The sequence below is a fragment of the Jaculus jaculus genome, chromosome 9, assembly GCF_020740685.1.
Source record: "Jaculus jaculus isolate mJacJac1 chromosome 9, mJacJac1.mat.Y.cur, whole genome shotgun sequence".
Lineage (NCBI taxonomy): Eukaryota > Metazoa > Chordata > Mammalia > Rodentia > Dipodidae > Jaculus > Jaculus jaculus.
The window spans coordinates 94,391,390-94,418,673 of NC_059110.1; the positions used below are offsets into that span (position 1 = coordinate 94,391,390).

The window sequence follows — 27,284 nt, forward strand, 5'->3', positions numbered from 1 at the left end:
TATAAAATATATCCCGTGGTAATTCCCTCTCTCCCCACCCCCACACTTTCCCATTTGAAATTCCATTCTCCATCTATTTCTTGATACTTATTCAAAGATACATTTTCTAATGACATATAGTGGTATATACCTGTAATCCCAGCATTCTAAAGGCTGAAGCAGGTGGATCAAGGAGTTCAAGGCTAGCCTTAGCTACATAGTGAGTTAAAGGCCATCCTGGGTTACATGACACCCTGTCTCAAAACAAAACAATGTCATACAGTGACATATCAATGATGACATTAATTCATACCCATTTCTGTATCATTACCCTCTTCTATGCAATGATACAATTCTGATTTTAATGGTGCTTCTAATGTGCAATTATAGTGACAAAAATAGTAACAAATCTAAAAACAGAAATGTTTTTATTACAACTTTATCTAAATAACCTCATACCTTGGAAGAGAATCTTTACCTCAGTCTCACTATAAACAGACTAGGTAGCTCACTGGACATGAGATGGAGATGTTTTGTTTTGTTTTGTTTTGTTGTAGGGTCTCACTCTAGCCCAGGCTGAACTGGAACTCACTTTGTAGTCCCAGACTGGCCTCAAACTCACAGCCATCCTCCTACCTCTGCCCTTAAGTACTGGGATTAAGGACATGTGCCAGCACACCAGGCAAGAAGTAGAAATTTTTTTTTCCATCTGATTCAATATCTTTTTTCCAAAAAATAGTATTCTGTGTCTAAGGTATATGGCTGTTTCATTAACACAGTATGTTCTGGCAAGAGTAAATGATTTAGCATTACGATAGAAACAAGCATCGGACCAGATGGAGAGTATCAGACTTGTAGAAGTTCTTCTAATGTAGTTTCTTGATGAATAGCAAAGGCAAGAGGATAAGAGGGAGGATGCAGATTTTGACAAATGTAAATATATGTGCGTCCACACACAATGTTGAAGCACAGATTTGTGCCACTGTGTGTAGCATCTGCTTAGTGATCTCAGCAGAAATGAAAAGCTTCATTGTCTTAGACTTAAATTCTGATTCATTGAATAACTCTTCAGGAATGGAAGGCACCCTTGTGAACATGGGGCTGTGAGTAAAACAGTTTTAACTAATGTAATTAAAACACAAAATGAGATTTTGGGCCATGTAAAAGCTAGCTGCAGTGCTGTGTGAAACCTCTTGCCATGATCTTTCTTCTCCTGCTTTCTCTGCTCTCATTCTGTGTTTGAGCGAATGGAGACTGGGGGAATAGTGAAATCCCAGAGGGACAGAGCTCTGTTCTTGCTGAAATTACAAGCACAGAGCTGCCTGGGCATGAACATGTAGTGTTTACTCTGCCAGTATGAATACAAATAGTCTTATTATACGGAACTCTCTACCCAAAGACCACACACACACACACACACACACACACACACACACACACACACACAGAGGGAGAGAGAATAAAAAATATTTAAAGGTTTTTTTTTTTTAACTCTTTTAAGACCTAACAAATCTTGTGAAAAGTGGATGTCTTAAACAGTATGCAAAACTAGAGCAATGAGTGGTAATCTAGAGTAGGGATCACATGTTTTCCTTTGTCCAGTAATTTTTTTTTTTTTTTTTTACTAATTTTCTAAACCAGAAAGTTTATAGTACTTGTTAAATTGATTTTTGCAGTAGGTGTGGTGGTGCACACCTTTAATCCCAGCACTTGGGAAGCAGAGATAGGAGGAGCCCAGTGAGTTCTAGGCTAGCCTAAGGCTATATAGTGAATTCCGGGTCAGTTTGGGTAGAGTGAGTCCCTTCCACTAAAAACCTTTAAGAAGAAAAGAAAGAAAAAGATTTTTGCTTTTTTTTGTTTGCTTGTTTTTGGTTTTTCCAAGGTAGGGTCTCACTCTAGCCCATGCCGACCAGGAATTCACTATGTAGTCTCAGGGTGGCTTCGAACTCTTGGTGATCCTCCTACCTCTGCCTCTCAAGTACTGGGATTAAAGGCATGTGCTACCATGCCTTGCCAAGATTTTGCTTTTTATCTGTTTCCAGTTTCTTCCTTTCCCTTTTCTCTCCTTAATTGTGTATGTATTTTTTTGTGTGTTATTTTTCGGTTTTTTTTTTAGATGATTGACTAGGATTGTTAGCTTGCTGTTTGGGAGTCTTTGAGCTTAGGAAGAATGAGGCTGATGTTTGTTTTTTTTTTGTGAGCACTTAGGGACTAGTGCCCAGGATGGTTGGTGAAGTCAGTGGCCTCAGCTAGATTTTAGGGCAGTACATGACAGGAATGGGGCTGGCATATTAGTATCAGACTTTGCTGACAATAGCTTGAACATATAATGGAGCATGTCCACTGAGAGACTACCCAATCTAAGAATGGAGTTTCAGCAGTCAGAACTCTGAGGGACAACTGTGTGTAAGAGATGACGAGGTGTCAATAGGATGTATTTCCTCATGCTGAGCCCAGTTTTATCAGGGCACATTGACTTTCAGCTACTGCAGTTTAATTTTCTTTGGCCAAAGAGACAAGTTTGTCATGCGCCTCTACATATTACCCCAAGAATGATGTGAGAGGAATGAAAAGAGCTCATGCTGATGAGATTTGGAGCAAATCTGTCCATTCTCAAAGAGAATGGGCATTTGAACAGAGTCTTGAGAAATAGTTTTATTTTTAAAAAAGAATAAAAAATTGGCCTATTAATGTTCTGAGAGTCAGGGCTCAATGTAAAAATGCACTGATGCTGCATAGCCATTAAATCATCACAATGTGGTATTATCTAAAGGTGATGGCCCCACCAAGCTGTCATTGTAGGTGGTTATTGTATTATTGTGAAGAATTGGCATTCCTGGGTTTAGCATGTGGATACAAGGGATAAGGCTAAGACAAGAGATTCCTGCAGTCTTTCCATGAATTGAGATGCTTCTACTCATTGTCAAAGGCAGGAAACATGCACTTAGCAGACCATTGGCTGCGTTGGTGGCCAGTCTTTCATACCTTTTTTTTTTTTAATAGGACAGTAAGTAGGTGAAATGGCTATAGGACCAGGAGTTGGAACAATTCAGTTCCATCTAGTTTTAGGTAACCTGTTTGCCATTTGCGGAAGATATTGGCTATTTCAGGAAAGATGTGACCTGCATTTTGAACATTTCTGCCTGTGTTAAAAGCCCAAGAAAGACAGCTTTTCTTACCCCACGTTAGCTACTTTCTCCTTTTTGTTTGCCTAGAGCCACTTCTCCACAAAGAAAGATGTAACTAAAGAAATGCCACCCAGTGTCTGGTGGAAGGTATAGAAGTACATGTTTTTTTCATTATCAGATTTGAATGACATTGCATTTAGTATGAATTTAGAGTAGAAATAAAAATGATGTGGGCTAAATCTGTGAACTACATTACTTACAAATAGCTCTAAAGATGAGTTGCCAAGGATATTCTTAATAGTTTCAAATAAAGATGAAAATTGAGGAAAATGTGATTGCAAGAGACTAAACTGATTTCCTTCCTAGCTACTATGATGCTACAGTGATGAGCACTGTATGTAAATATACAGGTAGATGAATGTGTGCTGCTGAGCCTAGATACAGAAAATAGAGAGAAAGAGAGGAGAAGAAAGAAGAAAGGAAGGAAGGAAGAAGGGAAGAAAGAAAGAAAATAACTGCAGCTATCCATCCAGTCTGCTATACTACTTCTCTTTTTTGGAGGAATTGTTTTCATTTTCCTGCCAGTTTACTAACCTGTTGTGATCATCTGGTAGAAGCCATAATTGCAGGTGGGAACTTTTTGAGTAACAGTTCACAATCCAGTGCAACCGCTTTTCACACTAAATCCAGTTATTAAAAAGCTCAGGCTGAGATCAAGCCAAAGGCTGTAACGGACTTGACAGAGAATAGCTTAACTTTGCTTGGTAGGACAAAAGAAAGGTGTTTTTTTTTTTTTTTGAGGTAGTGTCTCACTCTTGCCCAGGCTGGTTTCAAACTCTCAGCTAATAGTGATTCTCCTTCCTCAACCTGAATGCTGGGATTAAAAACATGCGCCATCACACCTGAATAAGTCTAGCTTCTTTCTTTTTCAATATTTTATTTATTTATGAGAGAGAAAGAGGCAGATAGAAAGACAGAATGGGCATGCCAGGGCCTCTAGCCACTGCATACGAACTCCAGACACATGTGCATCTGGCTTATGTGGGTCCTGGGGAATCAAACCTAGGTCCTTAGATTTCAAAGGCAAATGCCATAACCACTAAGCCATTTCCCCAGTTCCCTTTTTTTGGTCTGTTATTTTATTTTTGTTGTTTTTTTTTAAGGTATGGTCTTGCCCTAGCCCAGGCTGATCTGGAATTCACTATGTAGTCTCAGGGTGGCCTCCAACTCGCAGCAATCCTCCTGCCTCTGTCTCCTGAATGCTGGGATTAAAGGTGTGTGCCATCAAACCTGGCAAGTCTAGCTTCCCCCTCCACCCCCAGGTAGGGTTTTACTCTGGTCCAGGTTGACCTGGCATTCACTGTGTAGTCTCAGGGTGGCCTTGAACTCGCAGTGATCCTCCTATCTGTGCCTCTGTGCCACCATTCCTGGCTCATTTTATATTTTTATTATTTTAATTTTTTATCATTTATGTATTTATTAGATACAGAGGGACAGAGGGTGGGAGAGATAGAATGGGCATGCCAGGGCCACTACAAACCAACTACAGATGCATGCACCAGCATGTGCATCTGGCTAATGTGGGACCTGGAGAATTGAACCTGGGTCCTTAAGCTTCACAAACAAGTGCCTTAACATCTAAGCAATCTCTCTAGTCCTCTTTTTTTTTTTTTTTTTTTAAACAGCTCTGTGAACTATATCAGGTTCTGTGAACTGAATTGAGCAATGATGGGAGATATAATAGAGGCAACTTTTATAGTAATTTTATTGCTGGTAGAAATCACATCCCTGTTTTTCTTACCATTTCAGAACATTAGCTTCTCAACAGTCCTTTCTTTCACTCTGGTCTCAGTAAAACACTGCAGTGAGAAGACATTGTGTTTAAAACTAGTTATAATAATTAAATCCAGTATGTGCACCCAGAAAAAATTAGTGGTGATCACAGTCTGGAATTCTTTCATGTTGTCATTTTTTTTTTTTTCCTGGGGAAAATAAGTGTTTTCCAAATTGAATACAATTTGATAGTTACCTCCATATATGCCAACCATGTTGAAGGATTGTGGAGGGGTTCCAAGGCTTCATTTATTAAGATGGGCACTAGGTGTCAGGATTCTTCCTTCTCAGCAGTTTTAACAGTCACATAGTCTTTTGAATCCCACTGTTTAGGGGCTAGAGAGCTAGCTAAAGGGCTGGAGGGCTGGCTTAGTGGTTAAGGTACTTGCTTGTGAAACCCAAGAACATAGGTTCGATTCTCCAGAGCCCATGTAAGCCAGATGCTCAAGGTAAATCCCTCTGTTTGGTGAGGCAAATTCACTTTGTTTTCCCTTATTTCAGTTGTCATGGTGGGTTTTCCTCAACATTCCTATAGTACACAGTTGTCATTTTAGCGCTGATTAGAGGTGTGCTGAAACTATATTGTGGCTGTTTCGTTTTGTTTTTCTTTTTTCTTTTCTTTTTCTTAGAAAGAGAATGCTCAGCTGGGCATGGTGGTGCACACCTTTAATCCCAGCACACAGGAGGCAGAGGTGGGAGGATCACCATGAGTTCAAGACTACATAGTGAATTCCAGGTCAGCCTGGACTAAAGTGAAACCCTACCTTGAAAAAAAGAGAATGCTCAAAGAATAATAAAGTAATATGATTTAGCTGCTGGGCTTGGGAGATGGCTCAATGGTTAAATGTTCTTGCTTGCAAAGCCTGACTGCCTGGGTTCCATTCTGCAGTACCCATGTAAAACCAGATACACAGTGGGATGCGTGCATTTGATTTTCATTTGCAGTGGCAAGAGGTTATATTCCCTCCTCTCTGTCGAATAAATAGCTGCCATCATGGCTGATATCTTGATTTCAGTTCTGTTTCACATTTTCAGGGATGAAATGGTAAGAATAATGGACATTCAGTTTTGAGACTGTTCAGCCTACACACACTCATATTTAATTAACCACTTAATTGTTCACAGTGTATTGTTTCCATGTACCACCCAGTATAGTGTCTCTTTAATTTTTTAAAATACAAAATATTTTAAAACATATGGAAAATAGAAACATTATTTGATAAATACTCTTTCAACTACCAGCCACTAAAATCTTACCATTGTGACTGTGCTTCTCACTTGTATGTTGCTATAATTCTTTGAAATTTGAATTCAAGAATATTTAGGAGTTGAATGGAGTGGAAGGAATTTAGTAAGCTGAAATAAGCCTAATAGATTAGGAGAAATTAATTAGTAGGTACATTATGATAGTCATAAGTCAGAACTCCTAACCCAAAGGACCTCTTATTTCAGAAAAAATACACCATAACCCTGTATCTTAATTCACTTAGTTGACATTTTCCATACTCCCTAAGGATTGCTTAGTCTCCTAGTTAATCTTCATTGTCAGCTTGACTGGATTTGGAATCACCTAGGAGACACACCTCTGGGCATGTCTGTGAAATATTTGCAGAGATTTAAAGAGGAAACACCCATCCTGGATGTATGTGGCACCTTCCCATGTACTAGTGTCCTGGACTAAATTTAAAAAAAAAAAAAAAAAAAGCCAGCTGAGTACTGAGAGATGCTTCCTGACTGAGGATGCAAGAAGATAACTGGTTACCTTGCATTCCGGCCATCATGCCTTCCCATCATGATGAATTATATCCCTTTTTAAGTTGTGAGCCAAAATAAATCCTTACTTTCTCCCTTAAACTGCTTTTGTCAGGAAAAGTAACTGGTATACTTGGGCTGTCTTGGGCTCAGATTGTAGTGGAACCCATCATGGCGTAAAGTTGCCTGGAGAGTATGTGCATATGCTTGTGGACTTGGATTAAAAGTGGTTGTGGTCCAGGCATGGTAGCGCACGCCTTTAATCCCAGCACTCAGAAGGCAGAGGTAGGAGGATCACCACGAGTTCGAGGGCAACCTGAAAATACATAGTGAATTCCAGGTCATTCTGAACTATAGTGAGACCCTACCTCCAAATTCAAAAAAACGGGTGGGGGGCGTGCTGAGGGCTGGAGTAAGATGCTTCCCTGTAAAGCTCAAGGACTCATGTCAATTCCCCAGTACCCATGTATGGCCAGATGCAAAAGGTGGTGTGTGCATCTGGAGTTTGCAGTGGCTGGAGGACTTGGCACACCCACCCATTCTCATCTTCCTCTGTGTCTCCCTCTCAAATAAGTAAATCAAATATTAAGAAAAGAAGAAGTTGGGTATGGTGGTATAATCCTTTAATCCCTGCACTTGGGAAACAGAGGTAGAAGGATCAATGTGAGTTCGAGGCCACCCTGAGATTACATAGTGCACTCCAGGTTAGCTAGAGTGAGACCCTACCTTGGGGGGGGGGGGGGGAGAAAGAAAGACAGAAAGAAAGAAAGAAAAATAGAACCATGGTCTGTGCACTGATTCAAGAATGTCTTATAGCCATCAATCTACCCCAAAGACAACAGAATATTCTTAAGTGCTTTAAGATGTTTGGAAGGGGGTTAGGTGATTATACATTAGATAAAAGAACATGTTCTATCTGGCAGATAAGGTAGGCATTGGCATTTTTCTTAGCATAGTTTTCATAAATAGGATAAATGAAGTCAAATATTTCATTGCCTTTTGGCTTAGCATGCAGCTTTTAAAATCTTACAGTATTTTCTGATATTTCATATCTTTCATGAGACTAGCATGAGTTAATAATTTCTGTGGCAATTATATTGATAGTTTATAATTAAAACTATAGATTGAAGTTTCCATGTAAACATAAAAAGAAGCAAAGGGTGGCATTTTGCTGTCTCTCTGAAAAGAAACTCAAGCCCCAACTCCTCTCTGAGTTTGTTGTCTCATTTTGATGCTACAGGTAATGCCTTAATCCATTTCATCTATATCGTTCTAGGAGTCTTTGTAGTATGCCTCAAAGGCCTTGCAGGTGATCATCTTGCTGCCATTAGCAGAATTAAAACAATAGCTTTTTTAGGCTTTGCCAAAAGCCATTCAAGTTTTCAAGTTTCGAATGGCATAAAAAATGTCAAGTAAAGCATCACCTCTGCAGCCAGTCCAGTCTGCCTCAGTCTGTATGGAATGATGTTGGTACAGCCAAGCACAAAGTGGAGATAGAAGAAAGGCAGCCATGGCAAAGATAGTTCCTGCTTCCCACAGCTTAAATTTGATGGATGCTTTTATATACACACAAAAAAGCAAACCTTTCATGCTTTGCCCCTTAGTTTTCCCTTCAAATTTCCCTGTTGAGCTTAACATTGTTTTATTTGTGATAATAGCAGCAGTTTTGGAAAGTGCCTGAGTATGCTTGCACATTCTGGTCACACTGATAGGACAATTAATGTTGATGTCAATTTTGGTGTTAATTTTGGGTCATGATTAGTGTTGATACTTTGTGTCAGCCTAATGCCATCTATAGGTACAACCAGAATAAATGTTAATATTATCATGTTTTTAGTATCTATTATAGTAACATTAAATCAGGGTCCTCCCAGGAGGAAAAAAAATATGGATAGATAGATAATGTGTTCCTCTATTGCTAGTGTTACTCAGTGAGAAAATGACATCTCAGGGCAGAATCCTAATCACTGCTTGGAGCATCAGAAATAATGATCACCTCTGATCGGAGGTTGTGAATAATTCATTTGGTTTGATTTTCACGTCCTGTCCAGTGATACTTTTCAAACCAAATGTGTTTCTACAGGAAAATAATGGTCCCACTTCTTATGGAAATACGGTGGCACAAATCATTTTACCCACATAAAAACAGTTAAATAAGACTGTTCTCTTCTGCTTGCTTTCTCCTCCCCATTCCCTCCTCCCTCATTTGAACATGTTTATTCCAGGTTCAGAATGTGGCCAGAGAGATATTTTCTTCCCCAGGACTTGTGCACTGAAAACAAATATTTATTCCTGCTAATCCTGAGCTTATTCCATGTAGCTCTTTTGATCCTCTTTCCTTTTTCATTTTAAGATCATTACCTTAAATTGATAACCCTAAACCTAAGCAGCCTGATCATTGGAGATTCTGTCATGAAAAGTATCTGAAATTCAGTATTTTAAAAGTTACTTGTAGCTGTTGTAATGAAGTCACATTTGCCAGTGTTTTAAGTATATAGGGCCACTTGATTAGTCGAGGCTTGCATGAGGCAGCATCTAGGGAAGACAGTCCTGGTGTTCTGGTGCTGCCAGTGCCAAGAAGCCTGCCCACTTACAGGTTACAGGTTGCCCTTTGGTCCTTCTCAGCCTTTGATCCTGGAGAGCCATTTTACCAAACTTCACAAGTGTTAAAAACAGGGAAAGGAGGTAGAAAGGAGAGAGGATTCAGGGTTGAGATTTTCCCTGGTTATTTTGTTTGTTTGTTTGTTTTTGTTTTGTTTTTTCGAGGTAGGGTTTCACTCTGGCCCAGGCTGACCTGGAATTCACTATGTAGTCTCAGAGTGGCCTTGAACTCACAATCCTCCTACCACTGCTTCCCAAGTGCTGGGATTAAAGGCATGTGCCACCACACTCAGCTTGGTTGTTATTCTTTAGTTGATATACAGGGCAGCTTGGGCTTACGTGAAATCAATGAGAGCCACATTCCTAATCAGACTGTCACTCTTTGTATACTCTTAACAGTGATTGCAGAATTGGCAATATAAAATCTTCATTGTGTGTATAATATAGACCCAACTATATAAACTAAATTGGCTGAAAAACTTACAATGTCCTAATTAAATGGGGGGTGGGAGTAGAACTGTCTTCTGAAGTAATGACCCAATCCTCAGAGACAAGGCTATTCTTAGATAGCATATATTGAGCCTTTTCTCCTGACAATTATAGCCTCCCTCCTCCCACCAGCCCCCATCCCCAAATCAAGTGCAGTGGGGGAAAGTATTTTCAGCCTACTGTTCATCAACAAAGTGTTTTGCTTTCAGAAACCACCTGCAATATAAAACTCAATTTTGTCAAATGATTAGTTGAGTTTGGTAGAGAATAATTTAAAAATGGGACTGGAAATGGCCATGGTATTTCTGTACTGAGGAGAGCAGTTGCTTTTTCTGGTTGCCATCCTCCTTTCAGAGCCTGTTACCTCGGACTGTTGTGTTACATGCCCTTGCCTCTGTTGCGGATCTGCATCTGTTGCGGATCTGCATCTATTGCCTTGAGCTTCTGCCCAAGACTGCTGGAAGTAAAGGAAAGCGAGCAAAATGATACCTTGCCTGCCTATCAGTGCTAACATCCTTTTATGTACATATGTTTGTAAAGCTCTTTAGCCCCCTTCAAGATGAAAGGCTCTGTATAAATAGAAGCTTTCGATTTTAGTACATGTTTGTAATACATGTGGTACAGTCCTAAATATGTATTTAGCTGATAGGCACTGTTCTTGTCTGTTGTACAAATATTGACTTTAAAAGTATAAATATGTATTTAACCACCAGACCAGAAAAACACTGAAGCAGTTACTCCTCAGGTAGAGATATTAATATTGTATAAACCTATATACACATATGTTTACATTCTACCACAGCAGAGCATTTTTAAATAAAAGAAATTATAGTCCCAACATAGTAGGTTCGTTTTTATGTTTTTTCTTTTCTTTCTTTCCTTCCTGCCTTTTTTTTTTTTTTTTTTTTTTTTCCTTTTCCCCTGAGGTAGCCCAGGCTGACCTAGAACTCTGCAATTCCAGGCTGGCCTCGAAATCACAGCCATCCTCCTACCTGTGCCTGCCAAGTGCTGAGATTAAGGGTGTACGCCACCATCTTTTCTTTTTTTTACCTTCTTTTCTTTCCTCCTCTCTCTTTTTTTTCTTTTTTTTTTTGTGCTTTGTGTTGTTTTATTTGTGTGATATTTATTTGTTGTATTTATTTGTTTGTTTGTTTGTTTGAAACAGGGTCTCTCTATATAATCTGTGGCTGGCTGGCCTGGAACTTTCTGTGTTGCCAAGGCAGCTTTAAACTTGCAGCCATCCTCTGGCCTCTACTTATTGAATGCTGAGATTATAGACATGCCCCACCATACCCATTTAAAAATAAAACACAAAAGCCATGTTCTTGGTATGTAGCTCATACTGGCCTGGAGCTCACAATCCTTCTGCCTCAGCCCTCACAAGTGCTAGGATTACCAGTATACACCACCACACTCTTTTTAATTATATATATAAATATTTCCTATTATAGTGTGAATGAAATATACAGTCAGTTTCTTAAAATATGGGGAATTTATTAAGCTGTTAAGATTTTTTTCTCCTTGAATGACCAAGCATGTGTTGTGTGCCTGTGATTTCAGCACTCAGGAGCAGAGGCAGGTGTTTCACCACAAGTTCAAAGCCTCCCTGTTCTCATTTCTAGGCCAGCCAGAGGTACATAGCAGGACCCTGTCTCAAAAGGCTAACTTAAGCTGGGGAAATGGCCCAGCGGATAAAGCACTTGCCACTGAAGCCTGAGTATCTGAGTGCAGTTCTCAGATCCCATGTAAAAAGCTGGAGCTGTGGTAGGCTTCTGTAATTGTAGCATGCTGCTGGCAAGATGGTCAGCACACACATACAAAGATTTTCCTAGAAGCTGGTTAGCAATGCAGCAAAGAACAGCAATGGCAGAGCGAGATCCAGAGAAAGGAACCCCAGTCAAATGAGGTATAAAAGCATGGGCTCACCCTCTGTCCTCCACATGCATGCCATGGCATTTGTGTGCTCATGTGCATGCATGTGTACACATACACACACAAACAAAAACAATTTATAAAGCCAATAAAATTAAAAAAAAAATTCCCACTTTAAGAAACACTTTTTACCCATGCATGGTGATGCATGCCTTTAATTCCAGCACTCTGAAGGCAGAGGTTGGGAGGATCACTGTGACTTCAAGACCAGCCTGAGGCTACAGAGTGTGTTCCAGGTAAGCTAGAGTCCAAGTGAGACACTGCCTCAAAAAATAAAATAGGAAAAAAAAAAAAAAGAAACATTTTTTATTATGAAAATGCTCAAATATGTATCAAACTTGGGATAATAACATAACTCGGGTGCCTATTAAGAAGTGGAATTTGGTATTCTTTTTTTAATTTTTTAAAATTTATAATAGTATAGAGCTATTCATGTCATATAAACACATTTTAAAAACTTAGAATATTAAAAACATAACTTTATCATTCTAGAGTTATCATCTCATTTTGCTATGTGTGTTTTCATACCTCCCCCCATGCCCACACACACGATTTTAGATAGTTATGAAACAGTGTACTTTCTACATGCAGGTACCATTGTAACGTAAACAATAGTTTTCAGTTACCCTTGTTTTATTGATGAAGAAACTGAAGCACTGAGATTAATAACTGACCTAAGGCCACATGGCTGGTACACTGGCAGTAAAATCACATTCAGTCTTAGAACCTGGCTTCCGAGAATATACCCTTAGCCACCACACTATTTTGCCCATTAAAAGTATAATATGCGTGCACTATTGTATCCTGTTCTAATTGAGTAATACATTATGAGTATTTTAAAATGATATTTGGGGTCTCCAAAGCCATCACTTTATGATGCCATATAGAGCAGCAACAATGACCTCACTGTGCAATTTACCATCTTACAAAGTTTATTTTTTTTAAATACTCATTTATTTAGTTTGTTATATGTAAGGAGAGGGAAGTAGGAAGGAAGGAGAATGGGTGCAGCAGGACCTCTTGTCAATGCAAAGAAACTCCAGATACATGTGCCACTTTGCATCTGGCTTTACATGTACTGGGGAATTGAACCTGGCAGTCAGACATTGCAAGCAAGTGCCTTTAGCCACTGAGCCATCTTTCTAGTCCCCAGTTTTTACTTATTTTTTGTTTTTATTTTTGGTTTTTGGTTTTTCGAGGTAGGGTTTCATTCTAGTTCAGACTGACCTGGTATTCAGTATGTAGTTTCAGGGTGCCCTTGAACTCATGATGATCCTCTACTTCTGCCTCCCAAGTGCTGGGATTAAAGGTGTGCACCACCACACCGGGCCCCCATTTTTTTTTTTTTTTAAGACAACACGTTTCTTTCATCAAATGTAAAAAGAGCAACAAACATAGTGGTAACAAATGACCCTCCTACCCCCTCCCAAAAGTTATCATGAGTTATATATACATTTACTTATTTAAACTTTTTGGGCCTATGTTTTTATCTCATCTCATATGTTTCTTGGTGTTTTTTTTTTTTTTTAATTAATGCTTACTTATTTGAAGAAAGAAGAGAGGGAGGGAGAAATAGTTGGGTGCACAGGGATTACTGCAAAGAAACTCCAAATACCTACAGCACTTTGTACATCTGACTTTACATAGGTACTGGAAGATTGTGCCTGAGTCAACAAGCTTGGCATGCAAGCATCTTTAGCTGCTGAGTCATCTCTCCAGCCCACAGTTTTTAATTTTATTTTTAACAATTGCATACATATTTATAATGAATTTTGATCATATCCATTACCCTCTTCTATCCCCATCACACTCCATTAAACACCTTCTTCCCAACTAATCCACTTCCTGCTTTCATGTCTTTTCTTGTGACCCACTGAGTTAAGTGAGCAATGAGCATGGGCAAGGGTGAGTGGTTCTTTTTTGTTTTTTGTTTTTTGAGGTAGGGTCTCATTCTAGCCCAGGCTGACCTGGAATTCACTATATAGTCTCAGAGTGGCCTTGAACTCACAGCATCCCAAGTGCTGGGATTAAAAGTGTGTGCTACCATACTTGGCTCAAGGGGTTCTTTTAGTGGAGTATGGTTGAAAAATGTACTCCCTCTTTCCCAGCAACCATTAACTACCAGTAGCTCCTGTGGAAGGAGTAGGGTTCCATCTCATCCAAGTTTGTTTTTTAGATTCATTCTTGGTATATAGCTAGACTTACTATGTAGCCAAGGATAGACTCAAATTTGTGATGCTTCTGCTTCTGTCTCAGACCTCTGGGATTATAAGCATGTACAACAACATCCAGCATGAGCTCTTATTTTTTATTTTTATTTATTTATTTTTATTATTATTATTTATTGTATAGATTTTGAGATAGGGTCTCACCTGTTGCTCAGGCTGACCTGGAATTCACTATATAATATAGTCTCAGAGTGGCCTTGAACTCACAACGATCCTCCTACCTCTGCCTCCCAAGTGCTGGGTTTAAAGGTATGTACTACCATGCCTGACCTTTTTTTTTTAACTTTCATTTTAAAATAATTTAGACTTTTAGAAAAGTTACAAAGATATAGTAACCTCCCTTTACCCAGTTTGTCTTTTGTGCATGTGCACACACATGTATACACACACACACACACACACACACACACACACACACATAAAGGTGCTTGAGCATGTTCTCTACAACTGGACTTCACCCAGGCCTGTCTTCCTCTAATAGGAACATCATATGACTATCAAATATAATATCACATAATTATCAGAACTAAGAACTTAGCATTGCTACAGTTCTATAAACAAGTTTGGATTTGACCATTTTTCTAATGATGTCCAAAATGACCTTGCATTTAGGGGACAGTGACATTTATGTTTGTGCTGTAATTGATATTTGTCTTCCATATTGTATTAAGCTTAAGGCAAAAGTAGTATCCTGAAATACAGTAATTCTATTATTTCTCTAGCAAGGAAATAGCATTTCTTTTTCTGTGATCCTTACCTTAGAAAATTAACACTAGGTATAAGCAGCTGAGCTAAAGACGTAGTTCAGTGGTACAATGCTTGCCTAGCGTGTATGAGGCCTAGGGTTCAATCCCTACTACATACACACAGACATGTTACCTCATGCTTCACTTTTCTCACAGCAATAACAGCTATCTTTGAGCTAATATGCCAAAGTTAATTTTATATGTACAAATTTAATGTGTTCCTTACAATAATCTTCCAAGAAAGGTGCTTGTATTTTATCTGAGGGAAAGTGAGACTGTCAGAGTTTCATTGTATAAGGTCTTACAGCTCGTGTGAAGCTGAGAGTTGGATCAAAGCAGATTGATTCCCTCATTTAAGCTCTTTTTTTTTTAATTTTTTATTTTTGTTCATTTTTTATTTATTTATTTGAGAGCGACAGACACAGAGAGAAAGACAGATAGAGGAGAGAGAGAGAATGGGCATGCCAGGGCTTCCAGCCTCTGCAAATGAATTCCAGACGCATGCGCCCCCTTGTGCATCTGGCTAACATGGGACCTGGGGAACCGAGCCTCGAACCGGGGTCCTTAGGCTTCACAGGCAAGCGCTTAACCGCTAAGCCATCTCTCCAGCCCTCATTTAAGCTCTTAACAACTGTCAGTACCTGTCATCTTGTAGTGTGCAGTATGGTGTGTAACCCATATTCACTCAATAATTGCTGCTGTTTTTCTTTTGCAAACTAGTTTAATGATATTTAGGATTCTTAATCTATAATCAAAAGATACTAGTCAAAGCTGGGCGTGGTGGCACACACCTTTAATCCCAGCACTCGGGAGGTAGAGGTAGGAGGATTGCCGTAAATTTGAGGCCACCCTGAGACTAGTTCCAGGTCAGCCTGAGCTAGAACAAGACCCTACCTCCAAAAACAAAAAAATAATAATAATAAAGAACCAGTCATGACTAGTGTTCTAGCTCATAGTGTCAACTGTTGTCAAGAATGTTATTGTTGGGCTGGAGAGATGGCTTAGCAGTTAAGCACTTGCCTGTGAAGCCTAAGGACCCCGGTTCGAGGCTCAATTCCCCAGGACCCACGTTAGCCAGATGTACAAGGGGGTGCACGTGTCTGGAGTTCGTTGGCAGTGGCTGGAAGCCCTGGTGCGCGTGCGTGTGCTCTCGCGCGCGCTCTCTCTCTCTCTCTCTCTCTCTCTCTCTCTCTGTCTGTTGCTCTCAAATAAATAAATTAAATAAACAAAAAAAAAAAAGAATGTTATTGTTGTTTTAATGAAATGAGTATGCTGGGCATGGCAATTTCCCTGTAATCCTAGCATTCAGGAGGCTAAGGCAATTCAAACTATGTAGAGAGTTCCAGGCCAGTCTGAACTGTATATAGAAAGGGAGGAAAAGAAAGAGGGAGGAGGGCAGGAGAGAGATAAAGAAACAAATGAAATGATTGCAGAACCAGAAAGTATGTTTTACTCCCATATTTTATGTGGAGATCCTTAGAAGACACTAGAGATGATGATCTAATGGTTCAAGATAGTAAGCCAGGTCATGTGTATCTATTACCCAGTAGAGTCTCTACATGAAGTTCTTAGTAAGAGAACAAAGCCAGGTGTGGTGGCGCATGCCTTTAATCCCACATTAGGGAGGCAGAGGTAGGAGAATCGCTGTGAGTTTTAGGCCACCCTGGGACTACAGAGTGAATTTCAGGTCAGCCTGAGCTAGAGTGAGACCCTATCTTGAAAAACCAAAAAAAGAGAACAGAGAAGAGAAGGTTCACTTAGAATGGGGAAGCTTTTTAAAGGAAATGTAATTTGAATGGAACTTTTGAAATTAGGTATTATTCAGACTGGTTGAAAGTACAAGGCTTGTATGCTAAAATTAATAAATTATTGTTTTGAATACTCATCAAACTCATGGGTTTGCTGGCTTTCTTTTTCTTTTTCTTTTTCTTTTTTTTTTTTTTTTTTTGAGGTAGGGTCTCACTCTAGCACAGGCTGACCTGAAACTCAGTCTCTTGTCTCATCAGTGCTGGGATTAAAGGTGTGCACAACCACATCAGGCTTCATGGGGTTTCTTTATTTTGGTATGTGGAAATTGAAGCTCATTAAGGTTAAATATGTACCAAGATCACAAACTTACTAAATGACAGATCCTAGATTTATATCTAAGTTTGGCTGACTGCAAAGGCCACTTGTATGCCCTGTTGTTTGGTTAGCAGTAAAATCCAAATTTCAATGTAAATTGAGTCACAGATGCTGTCTTAGATATTTGTCTATCATGCTACCTCAAAACTAAATGTTTTCCAGTAAAGCTTCTTGCTATACTAAGACTGGCTGAATACTACCAGTTCTATAATGGTACTGTTTAATGCATGATGTAGACAGGCTGGTCACTGAAAGATACTGTTGAAGAATAGAGTGTTGAAGTCAGGTGTGAAGTAACATTTTTGTAATCCAAGTACACAGGGACTTTACAGCAAGAGGATTAAAAAACCAAAGCTAGCCTGGACAACATAATGAGTTCCAGGTCAGCCTGAGCTACATATAGCTAGACCTGTCTCAGAACACTAAAAGGCAGAAAAATAGTGCTCTCAATGTCACGGTGTTGACACCTACTTAATGAGAAGTCAGTAATGCATAATGACCTGGCCAGTGCTGCACTGACTGCACAGGTGACACAGATTCTCCAGGTAATAACGAAAGATAGGAGTGTTTGCCTGCCCAGTGCCACATAGTCACAGTGTTTACACTAGCCAGCAAATTCGGAAGATTCTTCAGGACTTATATCTAAGCTGCTGCTGGCCTATGTAGGATCTAAGGTTAATATAGCATAAAATTTGCTATAAAGTCCCATCTTCCTAGCTACAAAGATAACCTAGAAGAAAGGAGACAGAAAATTACTTTTCCCTTTTGAAAAACCGATGAGATAGAAGACTACATGAAAAAGTAGAAAAAAGGACTTTGTGCCATATAGGCATTGTATTAACTAGCTTCTGAAAAACCACAACCACAATTTTTCTTATGCCGCTTTCTGTATGCTGTTTTAGAGCTTTGTGGTCACCTTCCCATATTCACCTTTAGTGAGAAAATTTAGTAATAGCTTACTTTTTCCTATGTATTATATGTATTTTGTATTTGGCCAATGGTATGATATAGCTTATAATCATCAGTGGGTGTGTCTCTCTCATACACACACACATCAGATTTCTTAATGCAGAGAATCACAAATAGCTGTGTGGAAAGCGTCAAAACTAGCCTGATTACAGTGGGAGTGCAATAGGATTGAGGAATGTGTACTCAGAGCTTATGATCACTGGCCCGGTTGAGTCTGGGTGATGCATGTGGCTTTCCAGGGATGCTGCTATTTACATCTGTTAATGGCCCTTCTTGATGGCCAGTTCCCCAATGAGGTGATATGCAGCAGCCTGGGGATGAGGGACCAAGGATGCAGATGTGGCTGGGCTCCATTACACAGGGCCAAGAGTACTCATCTGGTTAGGCTTTGTGTTTGGGGGTGAGTGGTGGGGGCAGGGAGGGAAGCAAGAGACAGAAAGGTGGGAAAGGAATGGAAACCATTATTTATTCAGGTATGTGGGAAACAGACAGGTAGATGTGAAAAACAGCAGCAGTAACTAAGGTGTAAGTGAATAGAAAAGAAATGGGACTGGCAAGTAAACAAGTAGGATTGAGTAGTTCTCATATAGAAGGGGATTAAAAAAGGAGAGGGCCATGAGAGTTTGAGAAGAGACATGCCACTCTGTCAGCATCATTTATTTGTGTGGCTAGTCAGATGCTACTGAACAGAGCAGAGATTTACATATATCATAGTGCAGTGAGAGATTAGTTCTGAGCATCTTTTGGTTTTCTGGTGCTAGAAGAAAGCAGCATGAGCTGCTCTCAAGGATACAGTACTGAGTGATAGTAAATCCTTGCAGAAATGGATGATACCTGAAGCAAGCCAGTAAAGCATCTTTGGTTATTCCCAGTGGACAATAAAAAGGCCTCAGATCACAAAAGTTGCAAAGTCCATGAGAGCTGATACTCTTTCTAATCTAGTATGTGTTAATGGTTCCTTAGAACAAATCTCACTAAAATTGGAAATAGTATCTTGCTATGAAGTTTATTAAAGTAGGAATTCTAGATTTAATCACCACTGTTACGGTGTTCTTTAACATGTAACATGAGTGCATTTAAAATTTGGTTTTTCTGTCTTCTTTAGGTCTCAGTCAGCTTTGGAATACACAGCAAGCCAGCTGATTTAGCATAGTCTAAAGAAGCATACTAGAACTTGTTTTTTTTAAGCTTCCATCAGGGAACTCGGTTTTTCACAATGCACATCTTTACCTGAAGGATGTTTGTTCAGTGTCACACCTGCAAGAAACCTGAGGAAAATTGTATGTATAAAGCCTATATTCATTTGCTTCTATCTTTGTAGATCGGCATGGTTGCTTGGAAAATGACCCTTAAAAGCCCTGAATGTCCAGATGGCCGGGATATCATTGTCATTGGCAATGACATTACATATCGGATTGGTTCATTTGGGCCTCAAGAGGATTTGCTCTTTCTCAGAGCTTCAGAACTTGCCAGGGCAGAGGGGATCCCACGCATCTATGTTGCAGCCAACAGTGGAGCAAGGATTGGACTGGCAGAAGAAATCCGTCACATGTTTCATGTGGCCTGGGTAGACCCAGAGGATCCTTACAAGGTATAGACTAAGAAGAGAGAATACTTCCAGGCACTCTCTGGTTATGCATGTGCATGTGCTCCTGTGTTAAGTATAGAGGTGGAGGAAAGGAAGAAATTTAAGTTCAAAAGGCAGCACTTAGGGGCTGGAGGGATTGCTTATTGGTTAAGGTATTTGCCTGCAAAGCCAAGGATCCAGGTTCTATTCCCCAGCACCCACGTTAGCCACATGCATAAGGGGTCACATGCAATGGAGTTTGTTTGCAGTGCCTGGAAGTCCTGGCGCACCCATTCTCTCTCTCCCCTCCCCCTCACTCCCTCTCACGCTATCTGTCAAATAAATAAGTAAATAATTTTTTAAAAAAAGGCAGCACTTACGCCGGTTGTGGTGGCACATGCCTTTAATCCCAGACCTCAGGAGGCAGAGTTAGGAGGATCAGCATGAGTTCGAGGCCACCCTGAGACTATATAGTGAATTCCAGGTCAATAACAAAATAGAAAAACAAATAGAAGGCAGCACTTAGGATAAAAACTAAATATAGTTAATTATAAAATTACTTAAGATACCTTGTCAGGTTGTCGATGTGTTCATCTGGATTTTCCTCCAGCTTTGAAACTGGTTGCTTTTTCTTTTGTTGGACATTAGGTGAAGTAACAGGAACGCATTTAGCATAACACATGATAAAGCTAAAACATATCTTTAAACCTCTGTGGTTTCCAGGACTCATGGCCAGTTGTCAGCAGAATCCTTTATATCCTCATCTTCTTCTCAAACCTGCTTGCTTTCTTTGTAACCTATCTCTAAAGATACCTCATCCTCTGTTTTGCCTTCTTAAGCAATGACTGTTTTCTCTCTTTCCCTTGTGCTGCTGACCCTGAAGAGGGAACACTGTCTTCTTTAATACTCATTGCTACTCTATACCCTTTGTTTTACTCATCTCATCTTTGATGTATATATTTTTGCATCGTGGATTAATTTAATGCTTGGATTTTCTAGTTAGCTGGGTATTATTAGATGTATCAATCAATCTGATGTTATATATCTTCAGGGTAGGAGCTTAAGGTGCTAGATCTTAAGATTCTCATAGTTTCTACAAAAGTGACCCTAGGTGTTGGGTTTGCCTGTTATAGGAGTATTCAAGTAGGCTGAGTGGAACAAAATACAGATAGATTCTAAATTTTAACTAAACAATGTACACATTCAGTGTTTATGCAAGAGTAGGTATTATGACAACCAGATCCTCTATCAACAAGGAGGTTAAGATTTCTGATCTGTTGAGGGTTCCAAGTCAGCTTGTGACCCAAGTGAGACGCTTCCCTAGTGTATAACAGAAGAGGAAACAAAGCCACTATAAATCAAGAAGCAACAAATAACAAGCCCAAAATATAGCTTATTTAAGAATGGCAAATCTGACCATCCATCATATTTGACATATAATTTATCCTGATAAGAAAGGTGCAATTAGCACTTCCGGTTCTGGGCTATATACCAGGTTTGTTAGGAGGGTACTGACCTGGTGTAATCCCAGGTACCTTTTGGGATGATTTTGGTCTCAGTTATGCTACGCTCCTGCTTGGGTCCCTCTTTGGTGCCCTGTGGGTTCAAGTAGGCTGGCTAGGTCGCTGGACTGCTGCTCTGGTCTCCAGAGCTGGGCACTGGCTTTTCCTGTGACTCAAGCCCAGCCTGGCAGCTATGGCCCCAAAGACCTGGAGCCTCCGTTGCTGCTCCTGGAGCCGCTTCTGCCAGCCTGTGTGGGCTCTGGATCCTCTGGATCTCTCCTACTTCTCTGATGCTGTTTTAATTTCTTATACACCTCACTTTTTAGTAAATGTGTATTTTGGTGTTTTTTTGTTTGTTTGTTTTTGGTTTTTTTTGTATTGGCTTTTTCTCCCCTAGGCTGCTTTGGCATGGTTCCTACACCACCATCTTAACCAGAAGTCTCAGAAATTTCATCTTTGAATCCCATGTCATCAGGCCATGGCATACTACCACTGCTCCTAATTAGAATGCTTCCTCCTTACCCTTTGGTCATTACCTTATTCTTTAAATCTTTCAGTGTCTGCCATGTTGTCACTTTCTCTACTACTATTTGTGACTGCTGTACCCACATATATGCTTCTTTCAAAAAATTACTCCTCTTTATCCTTGACTTTTCTTCTGGTGGTCCTGTCTTATCAGTTTTGCTCATCCACTCTCGTTCTCCATAATCTCAATTTCAAGCATCCCTTTCTTTGCTACTCCTCTATCTTGTTTTTCAGTGATCTCCCTCTATTTCTTTAAATCCAGAAATCTTATGAAACGACAAAAGTTGTGATCTAGAAAGACGTGGTGGTACATGCCTTTAATCCCAGCACTCAGAAGGCCAAGGTAGGAGAATCACTGAGTTTGAAACCACTCTGAGACTGCCTAGTGAATTCCAGATCATCCTGGGCTTGAGTAAGACCCTACCTTGAACCCACCACCACCCAAAAAATGTGTTCTAACCACTTTTTTGTCTTCTCCATCCCTTGCTTATACCCATATATCATTCTTATCTATCTTAAATTCCAAGGTTAATTATATAACAGAATCATCACTTTTCCTGTACCCTTTTTGTTTTTGCTTTTCTTTTTTGAAAGTTTTTAAATTTTTATTGTTTATTTATTTACTTGAGAGAGAGAGAGAAAGAGAGAGATAAGTGAGAATGGGCATACCAGGGGCTTCAGCCACTGCAAAACTCCAGATGCATGTGCCACCTTGTGCATCTGGTTTACATGGGTCCTGGGGATTTGAACCTGGGTCCTTTGGCTTTGCAGGTAAGCACCTTAACCTCTAATTATTTCTCCAGTCCCCCCCCCCTTTTCTATTCATTCAGTTTACTGGATGCTGTTATTTAAAAAAATCTTGTTTAACCCTCTGTCTATCTTCTTCATGAGACACAAACACATCTAACATTTAATGGAGAAGGCATTCTGGTGACTGATTCTACTTAAATTCAAGCTTACCAAACTTCTTCCTCTTGAAGCTCTTTACCCTCTTCCCCCATCTTCACTCTCAGCCAGTATAAGATCCCATCCCTCCCCCCTCACACACACACACAATTTACTCTGAAACAGAAGAGAGGTTCCACCCTGGGCTCGATGCTTAACACTGCAAGAAACAAAAAGGAAAAAAATAAACAAAACTTAATCTAAACGAGAGCTTCCATGAGCTTGATATATCTGCCTCTACCCGTACTTTCTACCCTTCCTCCTGTACTTTGAATGAACAGTCCCTGCTCCTTCCTAAAACTGTCCCTCCTCTTGTACCTCTTCATTTTCTCCCTGTTTACTGACTTAAGGATGAAGATCAGCACTTTGCCCCCTCTTTCCCCCCTTTCTTGGCATTTCCCCTGGAGTATACAGTTATCATTATCCTACAGTCACTATCCCTTCTCTGTTTTCTCTTCCCTTCAGAGCAGAACTTCTTCAAAGAGTTGTTTATTCTTGTCTTCAAGCACATTTCCCTCACCCACTCTTGAACCCACTTCAGTGAAGCTGCTTTTGTCAAGGTCACTGCAGATCCCATGCTATAAAATTCCACAGTGAATTCTCATTTCTCACCTTAGTTATTTGATGATTCAGCAACACTTGACATAGTTGGTCTTTGCTTTATTTTTGGAATAATTTCTTCTCTTGGCCTTGTACTGCTACCTTCCTGGCCCCTTTCTCAGGTGCATTTACTACCTTCCCTGTCTGTACACCTTAGACTCTTTCAAGGTATGATGGAATTGTGCTATATTTTGATTATGATGTTTGTTACCCAAGTATATGTATTTGTCAGAAATTATTAAATCGTAATAACTAAAGCCAGGTGTGGTTGTCCAAACCTGTAATTCCAAGTATTCAGGATGATGAGGCAAAAGTTCAAGGCTGACTTTGGCAGTATATGCAGACAAATGTCTCAACTTAAAACAAAAAAATCAGCCAGGCATGGTGGCATACGCCTTTAATCCTAGCACTCAGGAGGCAGAGTTAGGAGGATTGCTGTGAGTTCAAGGCCACCTTGAGGACACATAGTGAATTCCACGTCAGTCTGAGCTAGAGTGAGACCCTACCTTGAAAACCAAAAAAATCGAAACAACCATTTATAACACTTACGGCTGGTGCATTTTATTGCATGAAAATTATAGTCTAATAAAGTTCATCTATAAATTGTATAGGAATTGGTAGTGACCACTATCAGACATGACATTTCTTGTGAGGTTATTTGAAGTATTTTGGAATCAGTCGTGATGGTTACATAGCATCTCAGTGTACAAAAATACTACTGAATTGTTCATACATAAAGCATGTTAAACGTATCTGCCTCAGCTTTCTACTTTTAGGTGTGTATGTGTATACTTACAAAAAAATCAATTATGCCAGGCATGGTGGCGCATGCTTTTAATCCCAGCACTCGGAGGTAGAGGTAGGGGGATTGCCATGAGTTCAAGGCCACCCTGAGACTACATAGTGAATTCCAGGTCAGCCTCGACTAGAGCGAGACCCTACCTCAGAAAAAAAGAAAAAAAAAATGAAATGAAATGAATGGAATATACTTGAAATTGGAGTTGTAACTATAGGGTATCTTTTGTCAAGGGCAACCAGTGAGCAGCTAAAAATTCTGTCTTTCAGAGGAGAACTGTCTATGCTAGTATCCTGTTAGACAGTAACTCAGGAAATGATGCAGTACTTTGAAGGAAGTTGTGGAAAAAGCTTCATCATATATGTTTTGCTGTGTCTTCCACTTATGCAATAATAGAAAATAATGAGTTAAAAATGATCTGTGCTTCACAGGGATACAAGTATTTATATCTCACCCCTCAAGATTATAAGAGAGTCAGTGCTCTCAACTCTGTCCATTGTGAACATGTGGAAGATGAAGGAGAATCTAGGTAAGTACTTATATCTTAGAATTATCTGGCCATGACTAAAAACAAAGAGACTATGTTAATTTCTTCCTTCCTGCTGTAAGACTTTGAGAGTATTGAAGACTGCTTTTTACATAATCTATGACACATACTTGTATTTTAGCTCTACTGTTTATTAGCTGAAGCACCTTATTATTGATGGAAGTTTTAAAATAATATTTTGTTTTTGTTTTTCAAGGTAGGGTCTCACTCCAACCCAGGCTGCTCTGGAATTCACTATATAGTCTCAAGGTTGGCCTTGAACTCACAATGATCTTTCTACCTCAGCCTCCTGAGTGCTGGGATTAAAGCTGTGTGCCACCATGCCTAGTTTCTAAATAATAATTATAGTAATTATTATTTTTAATTTATGTATTATTATTATTTTATTTATTTATTTATTTTTGGTTTTCCAAGGTAGGGTTTCACTCTATCTCAGGCTGACCTGGAATTCACTAAGTAGTCTCAGGGTGGCTTTGAAATCATGGGAATCCTCCTACCTCTGCTTCCCCGAAAGCTGGGATTAAAGGCCTATGCCACCACACCCGATTTATAGTAATTACTTTTTTTCCTCAATTTTTTTTTTTTTGTTTTTGTTTTTTTGAGGTAGGGTCTCACTCTGGTCCAGGCTGACCTGGAATTAACTCTAGTCTCAGGGTGGCCTTGAACTCACGGCGATCCTCCTACCTCTACCTCTACCTCCCAAGTGCTGGGATTAAAGGCGTGTGCCACCACACCCAGCTCTTTTTCTCAATTTTTATTAACATTTTCCATGATTATAAAAAATATCCCATGGTAATACCCTCCCTCCCCGCCCCCTTTCCCCTTTGAAACTCCATTCTCCATCATATCCCTTCCCCATCTCAATCAGCCTCTCTTTTATTTTGCTGTCATGATCTTTTCCTCCTCTTATGATGGTCTTGTGTAGGTAGTGTCAGGCACAGTGAGGTCATGGATATGCAGCCCTTTTTGTGTCTGGAGGAGCATGTTGTAAGGAGTCCTACCCTTCCTTTGGCTCTTACATTCTTTCCACCACCTCTTCCACATTACACCCTGAGCCTTGCAAGGTGTGATCAAGTTGTTATCAGTATTCCAGTCACTTCTTTCCAGCACTGTAATACTTTGTGAGGCATCCCAAGGTCACTGCCATCTGAAAAGAGAAGATTCTCTACCCAAAGTGAGAGTAGCATTAATATAAGGGTATGAATATTAAGAGAAGTGCTTACTGGGCAGTTTAATAAGCATAGTATATACACTTCTCCGGACATCAGCAGATGTTACACCCCTAGGGCTCATGACTACCCCTGTTTTAGGTTTTCAGCATCAGGGATGTATTCCCACCACCCCATGGAGCAGACCTCCAGTCCAATTGGAGGGCAGTTGGTTTCCACCATGACAGACATGCCCCTATTGCACCCGCTGGCTGGCCAATTATAAGGTTTGCAGTGTCCACTGTTGAGTATCTTCACTGGTGGTATCTCTTTCTCCCACTGAACTACATGTAGAATGGCATCTTCCAGCTTTCCATCAGCTGGTCTACATGGAGTAGGTTACCAGCTCAGTTCCAGCAGGATTTCTCAGTGGACTTGCAGTCTAAGTATGTGGAGTCTTCAGCAATAGGGTCTTAGCATCGATTCCTGGTGGGAAACCAAGGGACTTAGCAATGGCCTATAATGTTTTGGGGGCATCAGGGACCTCCCTGGCCAACAACTTACTGGAGGTATCCATCCCTGGCACTGAAAATTTTCTAAAAACGATCTATGGCTCCTGAGTGTTCCATTGTCTGAAACTGGAGGATTCCATATGATTTATTTGCATCCTCTTAGATTTTGATTAGCCCTTCCTCCACCTTTCCTTTACTCAATCTCTTCCCCTGACCTCACTTTGGGCCTTTTCACCCCTGTTAATCTATTTTTCTACTTACATATATACAATAGCAACCTATTAAGTACCCTCCTCCCTTCCTTTCTCTTCCCTTTATCTCTCCTTTTTAACTTACTGGTTTGTGCTACTGAGTTTTTTCCTTCTCACACAGAAGCCCAATCTATTTTAATTTTTTTTATAGAAGAAATTTATACTTAATACTTTTTAAGTTCATAAGGATTTAAAATAAAAAGTAAAATTGATAAAAGTTGAAACATGTAAGCAATTATGAAGGAACAATTTAAAAATCAGCCACAATACTACCCTGAAGCCACAATTGTAAAGTTATTCAATAATCTTTCTTTCTACATAATTGGGATTATAGTAGATAAGTGGGGTTTTTTTCAGATTTTTATTTGTTTTTAATTTTTATTTATTTATTTATTTGAGAGCGACAGACAGAGAGAAAGATAGAGGGAGAGAGAGAGAATGGGCGCGCCAGGGCTTCCAGCCTCTGCAAATGAACTCCAGATGTGTGCACCCCCTTGTGCATCTGGGGAACCGAGCCTCGAACCAGGGTCCTTAGGCTTCACAGGCAAGCGCTTAACCGCTAAGCCATCTCTCCAGCCCTTTTTTTAAAGATTTAAAAAAAATATTTTATTTATTTATTTGAGAGAGAGAGAGAGAGAGAGAATAGGTGTGCTAAGGCCTCTAGCTACTGCAAATAACTCCTGCTGCATGTGCTACCTTTTGCATCTGGCTTACATGTGTTACTAGGGAACCTGAGACCTTGGGCTTCTCAGGTAAGTGCCTTAACCTCTGAGCCATCTCCAGCCCAAGGACTTTTTTATTTTTATTTTTTTTTAATTAAGGTAGGGTCTCATTGACATGATTTCCTAGTGTCAGTGTAGACTGGAACTCATAGCAGTCCTTGTACCCCTGCCTCCCAATTGTTGGGATTAACGCTGTACACCACCATACCTGGCTCTTACAAACTTCCTTCAAGGGTTTTTTTTTCCCCCACTAAAAATTATTTTGAAGGAAATTTGTATATTCATAAAATAATATCTGATAATGTTAAGTTTAATAGATGCATAGTATCTCACCATGATATGTTATATTTGAACATGCAGGCTATTTATTTTCTATTATAGCCACAGA

At 39.8% G+C, this 27,284-nt stretch overlaps 1 protein-coding gene across 4 annotated transcripts in view; it reads left to right on the plus strand.

Moving 5' to 3' along the window:
- The window catches only part of Acaca (acetyl-CoA carboxylase alpha), a 334,197-nt gene that overhangs the window by 231,127 nt on the left and 75,786 nt on the right, over positions 1–27,284 (plus strand). For all 4 annotated transcript variants that reach the window (XM_045158041.1, XM_045158040.1, XM_004664543.3 and 1 more), the window contains 2 exons: positions 19,103–19,372; positions 24,148–24,245. In XM_045158041.1, the coding sequence (XP_045013976.1) occupies positions 19,103–19,372; positions 24,148–24,245 (368 nt within the window). The remainder of the gene's footprint in view (positions 1–19,102; positions 19,373–24,147; positions 24,246–27,284) is intronic.